The sequence below is a fragment of the Podarcis tiliguerta genome (assembly GCF_965153285.1).
Source record: "Podarcis tiliguerta genome assembly, chromosome: 18".
Classification (NCBI taxonomy): Eukaryota; Metazoa; Chordata; class Lepidosauria; order Squamata; family Lacertidae; genus Podarcis; species Podarcis tiliguerta.
In genome coordinates, this window is record NC_139551.1 from 12,285,556 (window position 1) to 12,311,486 (window position 25,931).

Here is a 25,931-nt window from a genome sequence, read left to right on the forward strand (position 1 = left end):
TACGCAGCTGGCCCAGTCGGGGATCGAAGCTGCAACCTTGGCGTTATCAGCTCAAAACAACTGAGCTTTCCAGGCTGATTGATGTGGCCATACATCGCAACTTGCATTACATGTGCTGTGTAAAAAACCGTGATGTGGGGGAAACTGTGAAGCTGATCATTGCTTCTCTCATGGATCTGTTGCTCTGTACTATAAAATGACCATTGTAAAGTAAAAAAAAGAAGTCTGTTTCAGACCCCTAAAGTAGTAGCGGCTGCCGGGACATTGCCCTGTTCGCCTCTACCTAGGTCCATTCTTATTTCAGACACTGTGATCGGTCGGTATATTGCAATGTTTATCTGGGGATAGAGCACAATGTTGAAAGCCAGACGTCACCCAGTCCCAGGGCCCATCTTCAAACACAGCCTGGAAAGTCGCCCTGGGCCTGTGGCCGGAAGTTTTTCCCAGCCCCAAAGAGCCTCACAAAGATGTCTGCCAACGTGGCACGAAGGCTGGCAACATTGATCCCGCCATGTGGGAATCCCTTGCTGAAGACCATGGTGCCTGGACACAGGCAGTCAGGTGACCAGAGGAGGAATGGCCACTGGGAGGAGCGCAGAGAGAAAAAACGCCCTGGCACTTCTGCAGCAGCAAAACCGGAGGCCTTCCTCGGCCCTGGCTGCAACAAAACACGTCTCTCCCACATCAGTCTCTGCAACCACAGCAGACACTGCAGCCGTTCAAGGGCTTGACCTCAACCCCCTCAGGAACTCCTCCATTGTCTCTTGAGACAGACGGAGGCCAACAACTTATTTTCACCACAGAGATGCTAAGTGAGAGAGGAGAGAGCAGCAGCCTCACTTTCCACCCATGTTTCTCCCTCTGCCGCCAGAAATTGGCTCAGGGACACAGGACGTTGCGGTACCTGTGCATGTGCAGAGTGCTTGCGAAGAGAAGGGAGGGTTTTGGGGCTCCCTGGGCACGGCTTTTAGGCGCTGCTCAGTCAAAGAAATGCACATGGTGGAGAATTAAATATTTATTGTCACATGAAACACTCGCAGTCACTTCTCCAGCTCCAGATACCTACGCCACTGTGATAGGAATTTTATGGTCTTAGATATATGGTAATGTTCATAATGTACCAACCAAGCACATACATAGATCAGCACAGGAAGACCAACCTGGAACCATTTTGATTCCTAAACTGACCAAATGTTTTCTCTGCAAGGTCAAACTTAAAAAGCCTCCCCATTGTCTTTTCCTTCACAAACCCTGTCTTATGGGGGGGTTGAATAGGGTGTGAGCCTGTGACATGGCCCAGGAACTAAATATTTATCACTATTTATCCCTGCAAAAGACTGGCCAGGCTCCGCAGGCAATCCAATCAAGTAACCTGCCAGACAAGAGATAAACAAGGAGATATTCAAATTTCTGTTTAGACTGCCTTTTTCTGTGATGTATGTATGATGTTTCTGGGGGTGGTCTTCATCTACAGGGTGGAATTTCAAAAGTCTTTATAAGGCCTTGCACAGCATTTTTGGGGGTCCTCTTCCTCTCCTGTGTGTGAGGGGAGTACCCTGTTGCAACAGATCAATAAAGATCAAGCTTACTAGCTGCTTTGCTTCTCAATATTCTCTGCTTGGCCTCTGTTATTTTCTCCTACCAATGTAAGGACTCTATATGGACTCTTGGATACCCCATAAGGGAAAAGGGCATATTTTTATTTACAACAGATGGCGACCACGAAGGGACTTTTGGTTACCCGGATTCTGGGAGCGAGGAAGGACTGGTTATCCAGCGCGCACCAGGCAGTTTGCCAGGAGGAATAACCAGTCCTCCATCGATCCCAGGGTCTGGAAATAACTGGAGGTTCAGCGGGGTTAACCAGAGGAAGCAACGCTTGATCAGGCCGGCCTTAAACAACCAGTCAAGAGATCCCGGGATCGCCAGGAACAGCGCATGCGGAAGGGAGTATTAGGAGGAAACATGGGTAGTGGGTTGGGTTCTCTGAACCACAGCAACCAAAATTCTTTAACTCTTCCTTTTCCCTTCAAATCTAAACTTTCATAAATATTATAAGCAACTGTATAAAAAAGAAAAAGAAGATCTAGGGAAAATCAAGCAATTTATAAAGAACAACGGACTGCAACGGATTCCGAAGGATAAAAGGAATCTACTAAATGGCGTAATTACAAGTCAGGAAGTGGAACATACAATAAATTCAATGCAACTTGGCAAGGCACCAGGACCTGAAGGTCTATCAGCGAAATATTATAAGACATTGAAAGATTGGCTTATACAACCTCTGGTAGAAATATCTAATTCAATTTTACGGGGGGGGGGGGGAGCACCTGAAACCTGGAAACAAGCTTACATTACTCTGATTCCTAAACAGGGTCAGGATAGATCCAACGTTAAAAACTACAGACCAATCTCCCTACTTAATGTGGATTATAAAATTTTTGCAAATATACTGGTTAATAGGCTAAAAAAGGTTTTATCTGAGTATATTCGTAAAGATATGCAAAGAAATTCAACTAAGGGGAAACGAGGAAGTCGTTTTACAAAGTAAATAACTGTTATTTTCAATAAGGTTATGATTTATGTTTGTTATGTTTTGTTTGTTTTATGTTTTTGTTTGTCGCTGATAATTGTAAAAACAAATAATTTTTTTGCAAAAAAATTAATAATAAACCCTACAACAACCCTGTGGGGTAGGTCAGCCTGAGAAACAGCAACCGGCCCCAAAGACATGCAATGGGCTTTGTGGCTGAGCGGTGGTATTCAAACCCTCCTCCTTCCGCAGCAACTTCCTGCAGACCCGAAAAGGGGGAGGGCGTTTTCAATCCGGGGGCGTCTTCCAGTCTGGGCAAAGGGGGACGGGGCGGCTCATGTGAGATGATAACTCTGTGCAGTCGGGTGTCTCCTCCCCCCGCGTTCTTCTCTGTCCTTCTCCCAGGGGCGCAAAGAGGCACAAACAGATTTCAGGGGCGCATCTTCAGCCAGGCAAAGACCCCCAAGGAGGGCTTTAGGGTGCGGTTTGGGCAAATTCTCAGAGGAGGAGGTGGGTGCCCTATTCAGGTTGCAAACTGGGGCCCCTCTGACCCCCTCAAGTGGTTCCCTCGAGGGTTGGCCTAAAGCAGAGCCAGGACTCCCCACCCTGGAAAACAAGCCCTCCCCAACACTCTCCACAAAACCCCCATTTTACGCAACCAGTTTGTTCCCCTAGTGGCCAAGGTTCAGGGTGGTCCTCACCTGGAGTTTCCGCTCCCCCTTCCCGGTTTTGCACCCTTTGCTAGATAGTGCTGCACATCAGAAACACCCGCAAGGTGGGGGTGTGGAAATGCAGCAAGGAGCCAATGGAAAGCAGGATGGAGCCTTTTTAAAGAGGAGCAGATGTCTTCTTGAGTTTATTCTCCCAACTCTGGATTCAGCTCGGATTTCCCCAGGGGAATTGGAGGATGCACAGAGGATGGGGAGAGGGGAGGTGTGGACAGGCCCCCAAACTGAAGTTTTCAGAGCCCCCCCCCCCTTGGAATAAGGGCAGAGACAAGACGCTCCAGCAAAAGTGAGTTTTTAATTCGTTGTGTGATCAATATCCTTATTGTTTTAAACAGCAATTCCACAAAATATTAAACACTGTGCGAGGAAAGAAACTGGTCTATGGCACACAGGAAGAAAAGAATGATGAAGGGCTTGGCAAAAAGTGAAAGGAAACCAAGGAGGAGAGAGATGATCAAGCCTACGTTACAGACACGGGTTTTCACTTCCCTAAAAATACAATCTTTACAAATCTCGATTTGCTTTTGGCAACAATATCAGGATTTGGCAAATAAGAACAAGGAATTGGAGAAAGAATTCAAAAGCACAAAACACCTGTGTGGCAGGCAATCTTTTTTTCTTCTCAAAAAAGAAAAACCACCTCTGAAATCAATGCATTTTAAGCTTGTTAAATTAAAAAGAGAACCTCGGAAAGTACTTATTTCATCAGTTTGGCAAAAAGAGAGAAGGGGGCAAATTGGCACCTTTGGAGAGTCAGGGGGACGTAAGGCCTGGATCTCCGGAGAAGAGATGTGGGTTTTAGGGGGTTCCCCCTGCTTCGGAGTGGGGTGCTGGGACAGGACAGCCGTGCCCCCTCCTCCTTCAACTGGAGCAGCGCAGAAGGAAGAGCTTGCAAGCGAGGGGCAGGAGAGCTGGGTGGGGAGGGGGTTGCCGAGGAGGAGGCGGCCCTGGGGCGTCTCTCTCTTGCCCCCCAGCCCAGCTGCCCAAACCCCCTCTTTGGTGCAGCAATGGCCCTGGGCAAGCAGGTGGAGAGGGGCAGGGAGCAGACACTCTCTGGCTGGCAAGCAAGGGGTTAAAGTGCCCCCCAGGGGAGAGGAGGGTTGGCGCACCTGCCATGGCTTTTTCCGGGGCTCCCGGGGTCTCCCCTCTCTTGCTCCCTCCCAGTTTTGGGCAAGGGCTGGGAAGGGAGGGCCGGTGCTCCCCTAGGACTGTGCGGACCCCCTAGGAGGAGCAAGCCCCCCCTCGCCAAAGAGATGCAGACAGCTACAAGCAGCAGCGCCAGTCTGCCCTGGGATGCAGCCAGGAAAAAGCAACCACGAGTCACAGCCACCCACAAGAAGATTTCTTTTCCTATTAAAGGGGGGGGGTCCTTCTGGACTCCCATTGCCTTCCCCCAAATGCAGAGGGCTCCCCCTCCCCACAGAGGTCAGAAGTGGGGAGCCCCGACCCCCCTGCCTCCTCCATGGGAAGCAGCTCCTCCTAGGGACCCTGGCAGGATGGGGCCATTGGATGTGGCAGGGGTGCCCCCCCCGCCCTTGAGCCACCATAGCCGTGGCACAGCCTGCCCCTCACCCTATAGGTGAACCACACCCCTCCCTCACTCCCCATCCTGCTCTCAGGGTCTGGCCCCCCAGGACCCCTCCTGCTCCAACCATGTGGGTATGTGGGGGAGCTCCCACTCTGCCCTAGGCCTTGCTCCATGGTTTGTGATGCTGGTTGGCTGTGGGGTGGGCAGAGAGAGACAGCAGAGAGAAGGTGATTTTGGGGGGGGGGGAGGCCTGCAAGAGCTCAGCAGGAGGGAGGCCACTTGAGGGTGGAACCAGAGAAAAGAACAAGACTCCCCCAGGCCAAAGGACAGCAGAAAGGGGCCACATTTGCTGCTTTTGTGGTGTGCATGCGCCTATGTCTTGCTCTGGGGACCCACCCCAAAAGGTCCAGAGAGGGCTTGAGAGCGCTGGGGTAGAAAGCAAAGGGGAAATGGCTGGGGTCAACTCTCAGGGGTCAGCAGCCCAGCAGGAGGAGGAAGAAATGCCCAGGGAAGGCTGAAAAAATCTGGGGGTGGGGGGCTGCTTGAGTCACAGCAAGGCCACCCCCCTGGCGAGGAAGGGAAGGAAGGAATGGGACAGAGCAGCAGGGGCACCCCTTTGGACCCCCCCCATCTGGCTCAATGTGTGACAAGGGGGAGAACGCAGACGCCACAGGGTTGGGGGGGGGCTTTAGGGGGTGTCCCTTTCCGCCAAACTCTCTCTGCAGAGGACACACCACGCCATGCGGGGGGGGGGGCGTGTCAACCCCACTCCTCCAAATACCCCAGGAGGGAAAGGAGCAAAGCAGAGCTCCTTCTGCCCCCTCCCTTCCACTGTGGCCCCTCCATTTTTCTTTCCCAAGGACAGCAGGGACCGACTGCCAAATGAGGCCTCCTTCCCTTGGGGGCATCCGAGAGCAAACCTGCTGGCTTGGATGGACCCCCCCCCCGGGGCCTGGATGCCAGGGCAGAGCGAGGGGCAAGGGGCTTTGGGACGGGGCCTTTCCAATCTCTCTCTCCCCCTCCCTCCTTCAGGAACAGTTGCCTGGGCTGTGGGGTCCCACGGCCTGCCCCCCATCCCCCTGAGACAGGCCACCTTCGGCCTCTTCCTGCAGGGCTGTCGTCTGCAGAGTCCCCTCCGCTCTTCCCCCAAGGAGAGAACCTCCTTTCTCCCTTGCCAGGTGGGGGGCAGGAAGATGCCCACTTTCTGCTCCCCCCACATCGAGGAAGGAGCCTTTCGCTCTCTCCTTCGAGGGAGTTGTTGATGGGGGACTCATGCAGGGAGACGCAGCCCTAGCAGGGCGAGGGGCTCAGGTTAGGAGGGGTGCACAGGAGGGGGTCTGCTCCCCAAGGAAGGGAGACTCTCCTCCTCCGTGGGGACAGGAAGGCGCCCCCTGGCCCCCCACCCAGCCCTGTCAGGGATTCTGCAGGGGGTCCGTGGCACTTCCAAGGCAGGAGCCACCTTGGGGAAAGGCGGGGGCCGGGTCATGGTTCCTGCCTTCTCCCCACTGCTCCTGTGAGGCTTTTGAACCAAGGACTCCAGGGTGGGTCATTTGCAAAGGGGCACAGTGCGCAGACGCGCGTGCAGAGAGCCCATCTCCCACAGAGCCACACCTCTGGTCTCACCTGCCAAGGGCCAAAGTGGGGAACTTTGGCGTCCAGGCTGACCCCAGCCCACCGGACGGACATCAGGGCGGTTTCCAAAAGGGCATGCCCGCCTCCCCCAAGCACCAACTTTGTTCCCGGGACTGGGATCCCCTGGGGGTCAGAATCGGACCTGGGCTTAGTGCAGCCTGCACCCTGATGAGCCCCCTCTGCCCCGGCACGCCTCGGGTGTCCAGTGCCGCCGAGAGACCGGCCAGGCAGGGGCAGGCTATAGGATGGTGCAGGGCTTCTTATCCTTGAAGGGGTTCTCAGAGGCTGGGACGCCCACCAGCAGAGGGTCGTTCCTGGCCTGCTGCTCGCAGTAATTCATGAGCTCCGAGGAGGCTTTGGAGACCTGAGTGGGGAAGAAGGAGAGAGAGGAATGAGAGCAGCAGCAGGATCAGGTCTGGACTAATCTCAGGAGAACCATGAACCAAGGAAGGAAACACTGAAGGGCAAGACGGGAGCTGTGTTTCAGCTCCACGCTTAGCAGGGGTCCCTCCATGCCCCCCCGCCCCCTCTCTTCCTGTCCTCCTCGTCTTCCTTTGGAGACCTTGCAGCAATGGGGTTTGGGAGCCAGAGTTTTATTTCTGTCCCAAGGTCTCTTCTGGGAGCCAGACCCCAAGAGAGGCTCCCCGAGACCCCGGACAAGAAGGGTGGGCAGATACACTCAGCCCCCCATTGCCAGAGTGATTGGCCAGAGAAGATGCGGGGGGGGGCTCTTTCTCTTGCATGAGGAGTGGGGTGCGTAAGTAGTCTGGACAGCCCAGGACGCCCCCTGCCCCCGGGAGAGCTTTGCAGGACCCTGTGGGGGTGTGCTTGGGGGGGGGGCTCCTCTTTCCTGGCGCACCTTTATCCTCTCGATCCCGGCCTCGATCCGCAGCTGCTCCACCAGCTTCCGTGCCTGGGCGATGTTGTTAGTGGTCGACATGGTCTGCCATGGGCTCTGCGCCAGCGCCTGGAATGCTGCCAGGGGGAAAGGAGAGGAAAAGCACGTGGGGCTTCCTTCTTTCCTAGAGTGACCCACTCCCCTCCTGCTCCTGCCTCTCAGGGCGCCGCCCAGGTGAGCAAGAGCAGCTCAGGCATCTCCTGCTAATGTATCTTTAAACTTAAATATTGACCTTCCCTTTCTTAAAATACAGGCTATCAATCTGAAACAAATCTAGAAGGCACAATTTGCTTCAAAGGAGAATGCTATGCTACGTTTGTCATTTCTTAATCTTCTGACATGCTCTGCATTTTGTATACTTGTACTTCTCATGCTCTGTGTTTCTGTGTTTTGGATGTTTGCTATAAGCGGTTTTGAGCACAGCTCATTGTGGGAAAATGACTGTGAATTGTAGGGTTGGAAGGGACCCCAGGGGTCATCTAGCTCAACCCTCTGCAACGCAGGAATCTTTTCACCCAATGTGGGGCTTGAACTCACAACCCTGAGATTAAGGGTCTCCTGCTCTCCAGACTGAGCTACCCAGCATGTAAGTGAACTCAGTCAACCAATCAGTCAGTCAGTCAGTCAGTCAGTCAGTCAATCAATCAATCAATCAATCAATAAGAGGGAGGCCTCTTCCCTTTCCCCCTTTTTACAATAACATTATTGCCCACCCCACCCCTCCCTGAAGTACAGAGACAGTGCTAAGGAGCAGTCCATGGGAACCGAGACTCAAAGTGGTTCCGCCCAGCAGGAATAAATCCAGGCAAAGGGTGGCTCTGCAGTGTCCCAGGAGAAAGACGTGTTTGAGAAGCTTGCACAGAGTCAAGCTGTACAGAAAGCAATGCTGCTCCCCCCCCCCCAGGGTGTAAGGATTCTGCCCCAGACCTGCGACACCCCAACCCCTGCTTGGATTCAGATTGCTCTCTCATTTCTGTTTCCGGGTTCCTGCGCCTTGAACAGCTTTCTGCACCGAGGGGATTTCAGCAGGGTATAAGCTCTATGGGAGAATTATCTTTTTTTTAAAAAGATATTTATTAAAAGTTTTATAGTTACAGAAGAAAGTGTAAAAGAAAAAAGAAACGATGAAAAAGTTAACAAACAATATATAAAAAAAGAAAAGAAAAAGAAAAGAAAAAGAAAAAAGAACAATACACAATAAAAAGAAAAAACACACACATCCAAATTCCGTATCATTATCTTTCATTTACTTGTTTCCTCGACTTCCTCACACCTCCCTTTTTTGTATTCTAGTTCAAATGCTAATTCAGCAAATCTTTTCCCTCTTTCTCAATTTTTGTTCTATAGATTATCTTAACTCAATCTAACTTTAAATTAGATTGTAGCCAAAAAGCTACAATGATGTTCAGAATTTACCTAAGCACCAAGCTGTAAATTGGTATAAAGCTATGGACTCTGAGATAGCTTCTTTAAAAGAGCATAACACCTAGTCTCTTGTACCACAAACCCCAGATATGAGACTTATAGATTCAAAATGGGTTTATAGAGCTAAAATGAATGCCAAAAATGAAGTTGTAAGGTACAAGGCAAGATTAGTCGCTAGAGGTTTTCAACAAATTTTTATGCGTGTTCCTGAAGGCATAGACGCCGCTGAAGGTTTGGTATGCAAATTAAATAAATCCCTTTATGGTCTGCACCAAAGTGGGAGAAATTGGCACCAAACTTTAGCAAAAGAATTGCTGGATATTGGTTTTTCACAAGGAAAGGCGGACAATTGTGTGTTCATAAAGGAAAGGGCAAACTCTGTAACTAAGATATGTGTGTATGTAGATGACGTGTTAGTTTCTACAAAAACTAAACAGGAATATGAACAAGTAGTATCACAGTTACAGAAGAAATTTGATGAGGTGGAATTAGGCATAGCTAAAAATTACTTATCCATGCAAATTGAGAAAAGCAAAAATGGATCTTTTCTGGTTCATCAAACTGCAAAAATTGATGATCTTGTTGAAATGCTATGTTTAGAAAATGCAAATGGGAAGGAAACACCTATGGTGTGTGGTTTTACCTTTACAGGTGAAGATAAGCCATTTCTTAACAAAACTTTGTATCGTTCTGCTATAGGCAAGCTAAATTTCATTCAAAGAATCTCAAGACCAGATATAACTTATGCCTTTCACTTTCTGGCAAAATTTGTGGAAAAGCCCACTACGCAATGTTTCTCTGCTCTTAAGAGAGTAGTAATGTACCTCAAACATACCAAACATTATAGGTTGCAGTTTACATCAAGTATTGACAAAGGTTTTGAAATTTTCTGCGATGCATCTCATGCAGTGGAACAAAATAATTGCAGGGGTGTGTCTGGTATGGTGTTTTGTTATAACGGTTGTCCTTTTGAATGGAAGTCGCAGACACAAACCATTATTTGTCTCTCCACAACAGAGAGTGAATTATGTGCATGCGTTCAGGCCACTCGTGATGTGGAATGGTATCTGCAAGTATTTGCAGACCTACAGATGAAAGTAACACTACCAGTAAAAGTTTACCTTGATTCCCAGAGCGGACTCGCTATCCTGTGTTCAGAGACCAATACGCAGCGCACTAGAGTCTTAAGATTACGTTTAGAATTTGTAAAGAAACTAATTGCTGATGAAATGATTGTATTCGAATATGTTCCAGGTGATAATCAAATTGCGGACATTTTTACAAAAGCACTTCCAAGGGTTACACATGAAAGACATGTAAGAAATATGCTTTATGTTTTTGTTCCACAATGATGAACCGCAGGGGAAATGTTGAATGGGTTTTTTTAAATGTAAAGGTTCATCATTGTTCCACCCAATGTGTATGTCTTTAAGGGGCCAGAGCAAAATAACGAGACCCAGCTTTACAGCTGTGAAACATAGCAGGTGCTGCTGAGTTGTGTTCATCAAGCTGTGTCAGCAATTGGGTCTAGTATATAAGGAGCAGCACCTAGCTCCTCTCCCATTACCCTGGGGGGTGGGTTGGTGGGTGGGTCTGGTTTGTTGTTGTTATCTTTAGTGTAAAAGGAGTTTTTGTTTTTGTTATTAAAACCTTGTTGAAGTTATTTTTGAGTCCCTTTTTAATGCATGGTCTCCCCAGCAAGCTCTCTGCAGCGCTACCATACTGCAAAAAGCCAACATTAGCAAGGGGCTTAGCTGAAAGAAGCTTTCAGGAGCAAAGGAGAGGCAGCTGCTTGCATTGGAGGCGTTGTCAGCAGGTAGGTGCCCCAAGAGAGCCGAGTTCCTCCAGTTCAGACTGGGAGTGCTGGTTTTGGAGCTTTCTCCAGCGAAACCTGGAGGCTTCTCTCCCGGGAGGAGGGAGCCGGTCCCTTGGCCTGGGAGCACTTGAGGGGGGGTGAAGGAGAGGATCTCTTAAGGCACCCAGAAAGAAAGCAGGGGGTCCTCAGCCCCCTGTCCTCCCAGGAGTCCTTGTAGGTGTTATTCAAAAGATATGACCCCCAGCGAAGGTGTGTGGCAGTTTTGAAAGATTTTAGGGACTGCCCCGCCCCTTAGCCAAAGACCACCCAAAAGCACCACACCGAATTGTGCATCTGCAGCAGAACTCTGAGAGTGTGGCTTGTGAGGGTTTGTCAGAAGATCTGATAATGCTGGCAGGTTGCCTTATCCTGGCCAGTCTGGGACATTTTTGAAATGGTTTCTGAAACCTGCCCTATTCACACACAAAATGTGCTCTTTTGACTGGATTGGAAGGATTTGTAAGTGAAAAGAACCTTTGGGAGAGGTGTTTCCAAGCTATTCTCTTGGGGTCCTTAAGTGTGAAGATGATTTCTGGATTGCTCCCCTGTTCTATTTTAGAAATAATAATAATAATTTTATTATTTACAGTCCGCCCATCTGACTGGGTTATATTTGTGTGTGTTTTACCTTGTGTACTTGCAAACATTCATTTTATTTCTGGCACCTTAGAACTCTTAAAACAGAGGGAAGGCTTACATGCGAGTAATCTTTGCAGGTGGTGTCTCCACCTGAGCCCAGAACCTGCCCATGCTGCAGGTGGAGGTCTTCCCTTGCAGGGCTGGGGGCTCCACTGACTCTGGGACTCAGCTACAGGAATTTGGTGGGGGCTGGACAATGTGGCAGCACTGCGGGAGGGGGGCCCCAAAGTGGCCCCCACTAGCCAGAGCAGCTCAGGGGTGGTGGCCACTTGTGTCGACGCTGGGTAGGTCCAAAGCCCCAGCCGCTTCCCATGTGGGGGCAAAGCCCCTTTGGACTGGGGAGGTGGAAGTGGGGCCTCTTCATGCGCCCCTTGATGGACGCGCAGGAGGCAGCAACAGCCGCAGGGGCAATGGCTGCCCACAGGTGCCCCTCTCTGCCGAGTCTGCAGCGTTCCAGGTGGGGGCGCCGCAAAGTCGCCCGCGGGACCGAGTCCCACCACTGGACGGCTCTGAGGGGAAATGCTTGCCCAGGGGGACAGTGGTCCTTAAGGGAGGGTGGGGCGGTTGCAGGGTGCCTGGCAAATGCGCTCCTCCTCTTGCCTCTGCAGCCAAGTCCTCTGCCTCGCTGGCCGGCCCCCTGGCCCCCCTGAACCGCCGCAAGGCGCAGAACCCGTCCACGCTGACCATGGGGATGGAGGCGGTGAAGACCCTGAATGAGCGCAAGGGGGTCTCTGTCGTGGCCATAAAGCGTGTTACGGAAATGACGGGGGGGGGGGACATCTTTAAAGTTAAATATTACAAATATTATGCCTGAATATATCCTTCCAACTTGACAGCTCAGGGAAGCCCCCCAGCTTTAAAATTAATATAAAATCATCTCCTTTCCCAGTTCCCCCCATTCCAAAGCTATTTTCCCCTTGAAAAAGGAATCCAGGAAGTTCCCAGAGGTGACAATTGCTGGGCTCATTGTTAGCCAAAGGAAGCCAAATCTCATCACTTGACTCGCCTCAGGCTCCAGACATGCAAAGGAACTCCTATTGTACTTTTGGGTGGTGGGCACTTAAGACATATTTGTCTATGCTCATCTTATACCTGAGTCTTGCCCCGCCATGTCTGCTTACGCTAATCTTGTACCAAGGACTTGTCTGGACATGTTTGCCAAGGTTAACCCCTCCCCTTCAAACTGTATTCTGGGATGTGGTGGGAAAGTTTTAAAAGTCTTTGTCACCCCATCCTCGGGGTTCAAATTTGCTTTTGAACCTATTGCGCAATAAACTTTGGTCTACAGCTATTTGCTCCGGTTGGCTGGACTCCTTCCTTTATTCCGCAGGGACCCGCGGGCTCTGCCCGACCAGCTGGGGGACGGAGCAGCCTCGCATCTAGATTGTCCCCGAACAAGCGCTACATCCTGGGCACCTGCCCCGGGGTGGAACCCATCCGCCTGAAGTACGGCCGGAAGATGGCCCTGGCCAGAGGCCTGGAAAGGGACTGGCTCATCCGGCCACAAAACTCTTCCGCACTGGGGGCCACAGGGAGATTCAAGGTGAGGGGAAGGGGCTGGAGGGGGTTAGTGGAGGGGTGGTATCTGGTGGGGGACATGTCCTGCTCCTTCTGAGCCCCCCCCCCCGCCTGCACTCAGCTCCCGCCTTTTAGAAGCTGTCAGCAGGCGACAGCGGCCACAATCCCAGGATGGCTTCGACTGGTCAGCTGAATCAGCTGATGGGAGCTGAGGGATCTCTGACCCTCAGTGAGTTTGGGGCTTCCCTTGCATGTGAAGACAGGCTCCTGCTAGCTAGGGATGATGGGAGTTGTAGTCCAACAGCAGCAGGAGACCCAGGTTTGGGAAACACTGATTTAGAGCCAAACGTCTCTGTGGAATCTGCCCTGAGAGCTCAGAAAGACCCCCCCACACACCCCAGAACTCCTGGGGAGAGGGAGCCTTTTCTCTCCCTGCTCTTAAATGTCCTTTCTTGTGTCCCAACGCCTCCAGCTGGGCCCAGCGTATGCCAGGGGGAAGAAGAGCCCGCAAAAGCACTCGGAGGGGAAAACAGCGCCCACACCAAAGAAAGCGGCCAAGGTTCCTGAGGAGAAAGCGAGGCTGGGAGGTAAGGAGGAAGGGCCACAACCACCCCTGGCTCTGTGGTTGCAGGGGGCTGGTGCCTCCATGGACGGAGGCAGGAGAATAAGGGCAATGGTTAATAAGGTTAATAATGGTTAATAAGGGCAATAATGGGGCAGAAGGGGCCAGAGTGGGGGTCACTAATCCAGCTGAGAACGAGGAAGCCCTTTCTGTCTGGAATGGGTCCCTGAGAAGATGGGGGGGGGCCTCTCCTTCCTTGGAGGTTTCTAAGCAGAGCTTGGGTGGCCATCTGTCAGGGATGCTTTATCTGAGAGTCCTGCATTGCAGGGGGCTGGGCTGGATGACCTCTGGGGACCCCTCCCAACTCTGGTTCTCTAACAGCTGGGCCTCAAAGCCTGCTGAGGTCTTAACTCTCTGCCTCCGCCCCTCCAAGCTGAACCTCTCTCTGCAAGCTCCTTCACACTTTCCTCCAGGGGCTTCCTCTGTCTCCCCACTTATCTCTGATTGTTTTTCTTTGCCCTCCTCTGAATTTCTTCCAAAGAGCAGCATCCAGAACCGGCCTCAGGCCGCCGAGATGCTGCCATGGAGCCGCCTCGCCTCCTGCACAGTCCAGGTCCCCTTTCAGTCAGAAGGCTTTCCGTCCCGGGGGCCGCACGCCCATCTGCACAACCTTCCAGGGGCCAGTGGTGGAGGCGAAGGAGTGGCAAATGTCAGGGCTGCCTTTGGTTAGCAGGTGACGCACACTCACCCCTCCTCAAAATGAGAGGCAATTGTCCAAGGGCAAAAGCACTGGCAGAGCCTTTTGAGGGCCAGGCAGTAAGTCATGGAGGGCCGCATCTGGCCCTTGAGAGTGTACCCCATCCCTGGCCTGAAGGAACAAATGTTTGCATTTGGATCTCAGTTTAGCTTGCACCCAAGGAAGTGGGGAACTCCTTCATTGCTTCTCCATAGTGTAGAGTTGGAAGGGGACCCCCAGGGTCATCCAGTCCACCCCCTGCAATGCAGGAATCTTTGGCTCCGAGATTCAGAGCCTCAAGGGCCACTGTGGTGACTTGTGTGCATCAATAAGGCTGCTGGCACATTTGCAGAGCTAAGCAGGTCCAGCATGGCTTCACACTGGCAGGGCTGGATGGCCCTCAGGGTCTCTTCCAACTCTGCCATTCTGCGAGCTGAGCCCCTTCCCCTCTCTCTCCCACCTCGCAGGATCCAGGCAAACGTCCAGCGAAGCCCAAGGGAAAAAGGTCCCCCGGGGGGGGGGGGAGGAAGAGGCCCAAATCCTCAAGAAACAGATATCTTCCAAGGCCCTCGCGGCAAACACACCCGGTGCCCCCTGGAAAGCTGTGTCTAAGGAAAGCAAGACGGGGGGCCGAGGACGAGGGCCCCCCCAGGCACCTGCAGCGGCCAAGAAAGCCAAGGTTGACCAGGGGTCCAAGCCCCCCAGAGCCAAAGGGTTTCTACAGCATAGTGTATTTTAAAATGGGGTTTTAGAGTTTTTAGGGGTTTTTGAATGTTTTATGTAGTTTTAATGTGGTTTTATGTAGTTTTGTGGTGGTTTTATGCAGTTTTTATGTAGTTTTGTGGTAGTTTCATGCAGTTTTTATTTTTTTATTTTTTTTTTTTTTTAACAGCACTGTGCAGCTTTTATTAAGTCACTTGGTTACAGTAATATGTTTAAAACCGACAGATTCTGAAGTGTAACAGATTCAGCATGAGCATTACACTACATATTTCTTTCACAAATATGTCAGAGCTGAATACAGCACTAGCCATCAATCCAGGAACAAATGCACTGGAATAGAAGAAATGCAACAAGATAGCTACACTGGAAAGACAACATTTTAGAAAAAGAGTGAACATGAAAAGGGCTCCCCTCTAGCTCCCCAAAGCATGTGTACAGTTGGATCTAACTATACAGCTCTACATCAGTTTTCTAGAAACTTAACAAAAACACTGGCCAATACAGTCTTTGGATATTTAGACAAAGGGGAGAAAGTCAGTTTCCAGGATGAAGTCAGTCGCTTTCGTTGTCACCAGATTCTTTCCCCCCTTCTTTGTTCTTCCGTACTTCTTCAATATGCTTGTCTTTCTCTCTCAAGCGCTCCAGTTTAGCAGCCATTTGTGCTTCTCTGTTCTCTTTGATAGCTTCCATTTTGTGGGTCAACTTTTCCTCTGCCATTTTGCTGAAGTTGTTATTTTCTTCAATTGCCTTCTGCAGCACCTCTTTCTCATGCTCTCGTTTTTCAGCTAGCTGCTTCAACACTTCAGCTTCATGGGACTTGCGCCTTTCTTCTGCTGCTTCTAGCTTCCTTTGAATTTCTTCCAGTGAGAGATCTTTTTTCTTTGGAGGAAAGAGGGGAAACTCTGGAACAGCTTCTTTTGAAGGAGGGCCAAGTATCAATTCAAATGCCTGTCCAGAAGCACGTTTTTCTAGTTCTTTCACCTGAATGTCAGAAGAAGCCATGGCTGAAGTAGATTCCAAAATAATTTGCTGCAGGAACTTCAATAGGTGAGCACTGCTCCTGTCACTGCGGCGGCTACACACAGACTCAGCTCCTAACCGCCCAGCGCTCCCCACAAAAGCGGCAAACAAAGGCGTCATGCAGTTTTTATGTAGTTTTTTCAATTTCATTGTCCTGCATGGGACAGTGCCGTATATCGTAAGGGGGAGGGGGAGAATCCAGCCAGCCGGGGCCCCAAGGAGGCCTGAGGGGCCCGATTCCGCAGGGAGGGCAGGATGGGGGCACATGGCTGTCCAACGCGGCACCCTCCATCCGCCTTGCCCAAGGGAGAGGAGACCCCTTTTATGGTGGGGGCTGCCCCTCCACCTCTGGCACAACGTCCCCATTTATGAATGGACTATTTATGAAGCAAAACCCGGTTTCTAAACAGCCTGTCATTTCCCAATAAAGTTCAGAATGCAGCAAGTTGTGACCTCAAATGGCTGTGATACGGAATTTAATTTGCTCTCCAAATTAAATGCTACCATATAATGCTCCGGGGATGGCATATACTTATATATGCCCGAAGAATCTGTCCCAGCATTTTATCTGTGCATATCCCCAACTCTGCATATTCCCCCTCCCTCCTCCATATGTTAATCCTGTGTAACCCAACCCTTTCTTGATTTATTCATGATGTAACTGTGACGTATTGATGATGCTTCTGCACTGTTTCATGGGTAAGGGAGGGAAGTTTTAAATGTTCATGTCACCCCATCCTCGGGGTTCAATCTCGCCTTGAACCTGTTGCGCAATAAACGTGGATCTTCTGCATCTTGCTCCCGTCTCCGGCTGCGCTCATTTTGCTCCGCAGGGACTTAGTCCGACGAGCTGCGTGGCAGAGCAGCCTCGCACCCAGATTTCCCCGTAACAGCTGCTTGTGCAAAATGGCTTCTCCGTGCATGGGGAGGCCTGACCCCCTCCCAATGGGGCCCTGATCCTATGGGTGTGGCAGTTTCTGTGGGGGGCTTTGGGTCGTCTTGTGCCTTTAGGGAACCTCCAGGCCCAGAGGCAGTCTATCTGGGCTCCCTGGTGCTAACTGTGTTTGGCGACTGTGAGAACAGGACCCTGGGCAGGGCAGCTCCATTCCTGAGAGTGTGGTGCTGACAACGCCACGGCTGCAGGCTCTGTTCCCATATTCCTGCATCACAGAGGGTTGGACGGGATGACACTTGGGGTCCCTTCTGATGATTCTATGATCTGTTCACCTGAAAAGGATCTAGGAGTCTTGGTTGACCACAAACTTGGCATGAGCCAACAGTGTGACGCTGATTCCTGGACCGTCCACGGGCCGGACTGAGAAGGCGATTGGGCCTGATCCGGTCCCCGGGCCTTAGGTTGCCTACCCCTGAGCCAGATGCTCCATCTGCTGTGCACAGGTGGGAAATCAGGCTCCCAATCCTGGCACCCAATTAAAGGCGGGCCTGTTCAGGGAGCAGGTGAGCTGCAGGCAAGGCTGAGACAGCACAACAACCAGGAACTGAGCCGCTGGTTGATTGCTGAATGCGAGTGCAACCCGAGGCCCTGTGGCTGTGAAAGCTGGAGAGGAGAAGCTCAGGTCTGGCATGGGCTCACCTGGAGCAACCTGATGCCAAGCCAGGCCACGGCTTCCCCTAGCCTTGGGCCACTGCCGCCGCCGCCACCTCCTCCTCTGCCCTGATTGGCCCCTCCAGCTTTGGGGCTGCTGCCATGAGACACTCAGGAACCCAGTGCAGGATGGCTCACGGTTCTGGGTAGAGCCTGGGGCTGTTTTGGCTGCTGTGGTGCCCTTTCAGGAGCCAGACTGAAAACCCCTCAGGGGATTCTGCAGCGTTCCACATGCCTGCGTCAAACCATTTTTGCTCCTCACAAAGTTACAGGGCAGGGCAGGATATAGAGATTGCAAAGGCATGTGAATATTGGAAAAACACAGAGGAGTCTCTGGGGTGGGGGGCAACAGGCAGCCCTGGAAAATGGTGGCCCCCGACCCACCTGGCACAGAGCAAAGGCCTTTGAGGACTGCCTATTCGGTTGCCCCAGGCGTGTCACGGGAGGAGGGAGCGCAGCAGTGCCAGATGTTTTCCGATAAGCTGGAACAGAGCAGACCTGGGAGGAGGGGGGTCAGCCTGGGCAACATATGGAATTTTACCGCCCCAACACCCTGAACTATTCCACACAGAGAGAGAGGAGGGATGCTGTGTTGTTGCCGCCTGCCTGGTGGGAAAACAGATTCTGCAGCATGAACCTTGACCCTCACCTGCGATGAATCCCCCGCCCCCCCGCCAAGAACAACAAGGGGAGCAAAGGGGTTGGGCCAGCTCCTTGCCCTTCCCCAAAGGATCATTTAAGGCAGATTCAGGAACAAAAATGAAGCAATGCTCGTCCTCCTCGCTTGCCCTGCCTGCAAAATGTGCTTCTCCCACTTTCTCTCCACTGCATGCTTGCGAGACGGGAATGAGAGGGCCAGGCCCCAAGCAGGCCCACCAAGCCCAGGATCCTGCCTCCAAGGGTGGGCAGCCCTGGCTCATCGCAAGCAGAGCTGAATTCCGTGCCCTCGGCCCCCTTCCACCTCCTTTCAACTGAATATACCGTACTTATGCAGGATCACTGGCTGCCTGCAAATGAAGCCCCATCTTCTGCAGCCAAGAGAGCAAGTCAAAACGTAGAGAAGCAAGGATTAAAAACACCACCACCACCACTGCTGGTGCCAGGCGATTGCTAATCCAATGGCACCCTCCTTTTTTAAAGCTGTTGAGATCTGTATCACTGATACTTGCTGATTAAGAAAAGAAGAAGAGAGAAAGCAAGCAGAAAGGAGAGAAGATATACAGACAGTCCAGCATTTTCTCACAAGCTCTGGAAACGTAATTACAGCCTTGGTGCAGCATGTGCTGAACAGACAGAGAGGAGCAGCAAGAGCGGAGGGGAGAAAAGCGCCGAGAGCCAGCCAAGGAGACGGGAGAGGAAGGTGCTGTCTGTCTCCAGCCACAATATCTGAGGGCAACCTCCGCTTTCTGCTATCAGAGGAGAAGAAGCAGCAAAGAGAAGCTTCCTCCGAGCAGCTGGCAGTGGAAACAGATTGCAAGTTCTGGGCGGCTCAAGGTCTGCAAAGGGGCATCCTGCAGGAGGCACAGCAGCAGGCATCCCATAGTACACAGGCCCTATGCTGAGCGCTGCCCAAAGGGGCTCCGTTGAGCACAGCCTCCTGGGTCCCCCACCGTGGTGTCCAGCCAGACGCCCAACCCGGGGGAAGCCGGCAAACGGGGCATGAGGGCGGCAGCAGCAGCAGCAGCACACGGCCCACCTGCACATCAGAGGCAGAGCACCTCCAAAGCAGAACATGGTGAGGCACGGGGAACTCTGCCACAGGATCGGGCCAAGGGGAGCTCCATCGAATCCGGCACCCTGCTTTTCTCAAGGTGTCTGGTCAGACGCAGCAACATGACAGAAGTTTGTAAGATCATACATGGAGTGGAGGAAGCAGAGAGAGAAAAGTTTTCTTGTAATGCTGCAACTTGGTGACACCCTGAACATCAGAAGATTCAGGGCGGATAAACTTCTTTGCACAGCACAGTTAAACTGTGGAACTCCCTGCCACAGGAGGCAGCGAAGGCCACCACTGGGATGGCTTTAAAAGAGGATTAGTCAAACTTAGGGAGAAAAAGGCTGGCTCCGAGTCAGGATGTGCTCTGCCCCCCCAGTTCTGAGAATGGCTCTCAGGCTCATGTCCATTTTGCTGGTTTCCTGCAGGGCTGGGAGACACTCCCTCCCTGAGACCCAGGCGAGGCGCTGCTGTCAGCCAGAGTAGGCAGTGCTGAGCAAGAGGGACACATTGACCTGCCTGTGGTTCCATGATCCATGACAGAGCTCAGTGAGGTGGTTGGCATCCGCCTGTCTCAAAAGACAAAGGAGTGTGCCTCCAGCGGTGAAGCCAAATCGCTGTGCCAGCAGCACCAAAGTGACCTCCTTGGGGCACCAGCCTGGGCTGTGTGACTGGGGGTCCTGGGCTGCCCAGATGACAAGACCCCCCTCTCAGCCTTGGCACCCGCCTGGCGGCAGGAATTGCCTTGAGTGATCAGTGGTGAGAGAAGGAATGGGGCAGAGACACCCTGTAGGGTCCTGGGGGCTCTTGCTCCCTGCTCCACAAATCTCAAAAGTCCCATAGCAAGGGAAGACACAGAAATCACTGGAGACAATAGCTCCTTTCTTTCTTTCTTTCTTTCCCCCCATCTCTCCCCCCGCCACAAAGAAAGCAAAAGAAAGAGGGATTTGCGCAAGGCACAGCTGCCCAAGAGCATTTCTGTCCTTTCTGCAGCTTTGTACGAGAACATTCAAGAAGGTTGGGGGGTGCAGTGGGGAGGCCATGGTGGCCGTGTGATGACGCAGGAGAGAAAACCACGTCACCCACCTGCACCCGCTAAGCTGGGGAGCCCTGGGATGCCCACGCAGCCAATGCAGCTTGGCAAGGGGTTCCCCATAGCGACAGCATCACCCTATCACCAGCGTGGAAAAGGACAGGCGTGAGGCACACAAGACGCACACACTCGGTGCCTCTTGCACATCCCACAGGGCCCTGCCGCTTTGATCCACCCTGCAAGCGGAGCAGCCCCTTCCTCTGTGCTGGGGTGAAGGGTCCCCAGCAGCCCCCAGACCCTGCAGAGGGCCAAAGGAGCCCACAAGCGCCAGGCCAAAGGAGCCAGCCCTGATGGCTGCTGGGAGTCAGAGGCAGCGAATGCCTCCGAACGAGACCGGCTGCTGGGACTGCAAGGGGGGGGGGGAGCTGCTGCTGCTCAAGTCGTGCTTGGGGGCTTCTTCTGGTTGGCCAGTGTGGCTCTCCTTAGGGCCCTGGGGCTCCTCCTGCCTGACCTTAGCAACTCACGATCATCCAGGTCTCTGTGGACCATGCAGAGCGAACAGGCAGCCACTGGTTGCCTCTGTTTCCTCAGCCCAGGCCAGAGCCAGTGGTCCACCTAGCTGCTCCAGGCCAGCTCCTCCCCACCAACCTTTCGGGGGAGTTGAGGTGACCAGAGGCCACTGGATGGCTGGATGGGAAAAAAGGGTGCAATGATTTAGATCTAGCAGAATCAGAAGTAGCCTCACACTTGGCACTTAGGAGGAGCCTCCATCCGTGATGACACACCAGGGCACCTCCAAAAGGATGGGAGGAAGGCACAGGGCTGCACTTTGCTCCTCATATGCAAATGCAGCCAATTAACTTTGGAGTAAGCTTGTGTCAATCAGTTGGAAACCTTCTTGTTCATCCCCCCCCCCCCCCTTAGGAGGTTGAGGGCTCTCCTTCTTTGGAGGTTTTTAAGCAGAAGTTGGGTGCTCATCGGTCTTGGATGCTTCAGCTGAGATTCCTGCATTGCAGGGGGTTGGACTGGATGACCCTCAGGGTCCCTTCCAACTCTACCATTCTATGATCTTCTCTGCCAGAAGAAATGCAGGCCCCATCACCACCTTCAAAGGAAATAATTGCATTTTTATCCCTCCTTTTTCCTCCAAGGGGCTTGAAGTGGAGTGTGTGGTTCTCCCCATCCTCATTTAATCCTCACAACAGCCCTGCGAGGTAGGTTAGGCTGAGAGGCAGGGACTGACCTCCCCCCCCGGCAGTCCAGAACAGCAGTGGGAAAAACACACACAAAAAGGTTTCTCTTGGGAGATTGTGGCCTCTCCTTCCTTGGAGGTTTTTAAGCAGAAGTTGGGTGGCCATCTGTCATGGATGCTTTAACTGTGATTCCTGCATTGCAGGGGGTTGGACTGGATGACCCTCAGGGTCCCTTCCAACTCTGTGATTCTATGTATTGGTATGCCAGGAATGCAAGAGAGTGCTGCAAGAGAGGGAGAGACAGAGAGAGAGAGAGAGAGAGAGAGAGAGAGAGAGAGAGAGAGAGAGAGACACGCCTTCCCCGTTCAGGAAAAGTGAAACTCACCTTTACAAGAAAGTTCACTAATGATTCAACTGAACTGCCACAATGAGAACTAATTGTGACCAAGAGAGAAAGAAAGAGAAACTCCATCCTGGAGCAACTGGAAAAGAATGCAGCCCTCCTTTCTGGATATTCAATAAACACACAAGACGTTTGAAAAAATAAGATATACTATTCATGTTACTGAATTGTAGATTTCAACAGAAGTAGCTCATAAAGTTCAACGAAAAAAGTAGAAGAACCAGTGGATCAGTTCATTCTCTAATCTGTTTATGCATAAGGTCCATATATGTGAAAGTGTCTATTCCACCTGTCGGTTCATAAAGTCCAACAGTCCACATGAAAGGTTGTTACAGTTCCACAGAATCCTTTCATCAGTAGTACAAACTCATATATGATATCACAGGACAGTGGATCGAATGATTCTGAAGCACCTTAACCTTAACAGAAAGCAGAGCAGATAGATTTCCGCACTGGCTGATGTTTTAAATTAATCACATTCTTTCATTTTATGTAACTGGCAGATGGAAAATTGGAAGTTTGTCTTCTGTAATTCTTACTAACAGTTTGCTTTCCTCTCTCTTTTCTCTCCTCACATGAATTGCTCCTTCTTCTTTCCCTCTTCTGTTTCTTTTCTTTGTTTTGCATCTTTGGGAGCTGAAATGTTATTGTCTCATGGGGAAATCTCAATTAAAAAATCTTATTTGTGGGGAAAGAATGCCTCCTGGTTTGGCAAAGCAGAAGAGCAAGAAACAGAGCCTGACCCAAAAAGGAATCCCTTCGACGCCTGGCACAACTAGCCAGGAGAGCAGAGGAGGCTGAGTCACTCAGGAGACAAAGCAGACGCAAGCATATATGGGTGGCACATGGCAGGCACAGCTCCACCCCGCACCCCCACCCACGCGCATGGCAAAGTAAGCCCCTGCAGAGAGACAGGAGGGAGATTGCAAAGGAAGGATCTGGCCAGAGGGAGGCTCCCTGCCGCCCAAGCAGGCAGCAAGTGGAAGAGGGGCCCTACTCACCTGGCTAGCTGCTTAGGGACATGCTGGCCTTTGCCTGGTTGGCAAGATACTCTCGGTGAGGAGGGGGCCTCCTGCCTTTAAATGCAACCCAAGAGGGAGGACACGCAGAGACAGAGACTCCCGCTCACCTGCAAAAGGTCATGCATCTCCTTCACTGGAGGTTTTTAAGCCACCTGCCAAGGAGTCTTCTGTTGCGACTCCTGCACTGCAGGGGTTTGGGGCCCCCATTCTAATAGAATCCTAGAATTGCAGAGTTGGAAGGGACCACGAGGGCCATCTAGTCCAACCCCATGATGCAAAAATCTTTTGCTCAAAGCACAGCCTTGGGATTTAGAGTCTTGGCTTATATATAGGTGGGGCAGAACAACCTTTTCACAAAGGTAAGGTGAGAGAGACAGAGGCAAACACAATCCGACGTCTAAGGGCTCATCCAGACCTCCTTTTGCAGGCACAGGTCCGCACTGCCAATCGCCATGTCTGAGTGGTGGTTTTGTTTTTGTTTTTTCGTTAACAGGAACATGCAAATTTTGCCCCTGAACCGGAGCAAACAGCAGCCCGTGTTGAATCTGATTGCCGTTTGCTCTGATTCAGTGGCAAAAGTCTGAATGAGCCCTAGGGCGGGTGCTTTCATGGAAGAGACCCTGGGTTCAATTCCCACCAGAGTCTCCCGTCAGGCCTGGGAACGTTCCTGGCTGAACCAAGAAGGCTGGGATCTTGCTCTCTCTTTAGCGGAATCAGAGGAAGAGCTTTGCCTGCAAGTTCCATCCCCAGAGGCATCTCCAGGACAGGCTGGGAAATTGCCCTGCCCGGAAACCCACCCGTGTTTCTCAACCTCGGCTCCCCAGTTGTGGTTAGACTACAATTCCCAACACCCCTGCTAGCTAGGGATGATAGGAATTGCAGTTCAGCAACACCTGGGGACCCACGGTTGAGAAACACTGAGGGCGGGGGGCAGTACAGTGCTAGATGGCCCACTGCCTTACTCGGCATATGTTCCTATTTAAAGCAAGGCGTTAATTGGAACCCAGCCATTGCTGCCGCTCAGTGCACACATACCTGAGAAAGGAGGTCTGACACCAGAGACGTGCAGCATACAGACGTCTTGCTTTTAGGCACAGATTGTGTATGAATAAATACAATGATATTTGGAAAGCATTTATAAAAAGCACAAATACTTGCTAATAAGTTTATACACATCAGAATAATTGCACTATTTCTGTCTATACCCATGCATTGCATTGCAGTTTCAAGCACTTTTTCTGGGGGGTTTTCCACCCCCTTCACGTTTCTCCACTGAACATTTTCAATAAAATATAAATATTGTGATGACCAATCCCCCGAAGGATTGCCGCTGTCGTGGATCTGAAAGGGAGAGAGCCGTGGCTGGCAGTCAGTGCAGACAAAACTGAGCAAGAAGGTCTGAATCCAGAGACATAATGCAGCTTCTGCCCTGTCCAACAGCCGGTAGCTACCGAATCAGAATTGCTAGGCAAACGGGAGCAAACGTAACTCTGGACACTCCTTTTGATCCTGCCCAGGTCAAAGGACAAACAAGGAGAGCAGCCTTGCAGTGCTGACAAGGCAGGGTTCATCCTGCAAACATGCAGCAGAGCAGAGGAGGACACAGGAGAGAGTAGGAGAAGCTGGCACCGGGCCTGCAAACAGAGCCGTCTGCCGAGCACAGCCTGAGGCATCAGCTTGGTGCTGAGGCCAGAACCTCAGGCAGCATCGTAGCCAAAAAAATATTAATTTTGCTTCTTTGGAGGGGAGAGCAGTGCAGAATGGAGGCAGCGAGAAGCAAACTGGCAAAAGAGCCATTGAAGGAAAACGCAGAGGGGTGCCAGCACCAGCCACAGGCGAAGAGGCAGCGAGAGAGCAGGAGGCATGTTGCACAGGCAGAGACAGCATTCCTGGGCAGGCAGGTCTATCTTCTCAGGGACTCTGCCAGGCCGTGCCCAGTGCCAAGAGCGGAGGATTGCAGCTGCCTTGTAAAGGGCTGTTCCATCCGCAATGCTGCCTAGCTCCTGGAAAGAGGCAGGCGCCAATAGAACCGTTCCAGCCTGTCCTCCGTGCACCCAGCATTCCTTTGAAAATTGCAAAAAAAAAAGGGGGGGGGGAGTTTATTTGCCTCCTGAGAGTCAGCCAGGAAAAGGGGGACTTGCAAAATATCTGGCGGAGAGAAATACTCCTCGGGGGTCTCTCCCAACCCTGCCGTCTTCCGCATGCTGAGCAAGTGCTGTGCAGTTTCCTCCTCCTCTCCCAGATGCAGATGTGAAGAGCTGGGAAGGGAGAGTCCCCTGCTCAGAAAGGCCCTTGTCACCTTCTCTCAGGGACCTCCTGGGCCACAGCTGAGAGAGCCAAGTCTGCAGAGCAGCCCAGGCAGCTGGGGAGAAGCAAATGTCCCTTCCTCTTATCAAGCCCTTCATCAGCTCTGCCAACAAAGCGCCTGGAAAATGTCAACCGAAGAGGAGGGGAGGAAGTGGCAGCAAAGCTTTGCCCTGTCCCTTGTGGCCTCGAGCAGGATGCTGGCAGGAGCTCTGCGGAGAGTCCCCCCAGGCCCCACCTAGGGCCCCCCGTGCACGCAGAGGTGCTCTGCGTCCAAGCTCAAGGCTCAGAGAGACCACTGACCAGACGAGCTCCACAGTTACCATCAAAATTATTCAATCCCCATTGCAAATTTGGTTTATTATCAACATTTACAGTACAGACTTTCAGCAGCTTGCAATGAGCAAACCAAAGAAAAGCAATTGAACTAGCTCAGTGCAATGGATGCTTCTAGTGGTTTCCCCAAATTCAGCTGAAAATATAACTGTGTAAGCCTGTAAATGTCAATAATAAACCCAATTTGCAATGGGAGTTGCATAAGTTCGATTGTAACTGTATATTGCTTTTGCGCTGTTGGGCAGCAGCTGTCCATAGGCAGCAGGTTCGATTCGTGGTGCCTCCGAGTAGTAATAATCGTGACCATAAACATTTTATTATTCATACCCCACCCATCTGGCTGGATTTTCCAGGTAGGGGTCAGGGAGGAAAGCCTCCCTCCAGAGTCCCTGAGGATGCACAGCTGCCAGTTGGGGGCGGCAGGAGCCCTGCGCCGCACAGAAGAGCTGCACTTGGCTTGCTGGATGGCGACAAAAGGGAGGAAAGGCACCAGCAAGGCGGGGAGAGGTGGAGATCAAAGAGC

General features: G+C 51.8%; 2 protein-coding genes across 3 annotated transcripts in view; both read right to left on the minus strand.

The window, feature by feature from the left end:
• Positions 1-3,537: 3,537 nt before the first annotated feature.
• GNG7 (G protein subunit gamma 7) overlaps positions 3,538-25,931 on the minus strand; it is a 69,241-nt gene continuing 46,847 nt past the window's right edge. For both annotated transcript variants that reach the window (XM_083422063.1, XM_083422062.1), the window contains exons 3-4: positions 7,281-7,396; positions 3,538-6,785 (exon numbers count right to left, since the gene is read on the minus strand). In XM_083422063.1, the coding sequence (XP_083278189.1) occupies positions 6,660-6,785; positions 7,281-7,396 (242 nt within the window). In that variant the 3' untranslated portion in view covers positions 3,538-6,659. The remainder of the gene's footprint in view (positions 6,786-7,280; positions 7,397-25,931) is intronic.
• On the minus strand, positions 14,913-15,903 carry LOC310668273 (stathmin-like). Its single transcript, XM_083421300.1, has one exon. The coding sequence runs from the start codon at positions 15,777-15,779 to the stop codon at positions 15,330-15,332; it is 450 nt and encodes a 149-aa protein (XP_083277426.1). The 5' UTR covers positions 15,780-15,903; the 3' UTR covers positions 14,913-15,329.

Bases quoted from the DNA above. Each gene is read 5' to 3' on its own strand.
- LOC310668273 (XM_083421300.1), bottom strand. From the start codon at position 15,779: ATGGCTTCTTCTGACATTCAGGTGAAAGAACTAGAAAAACGTGCTTCT.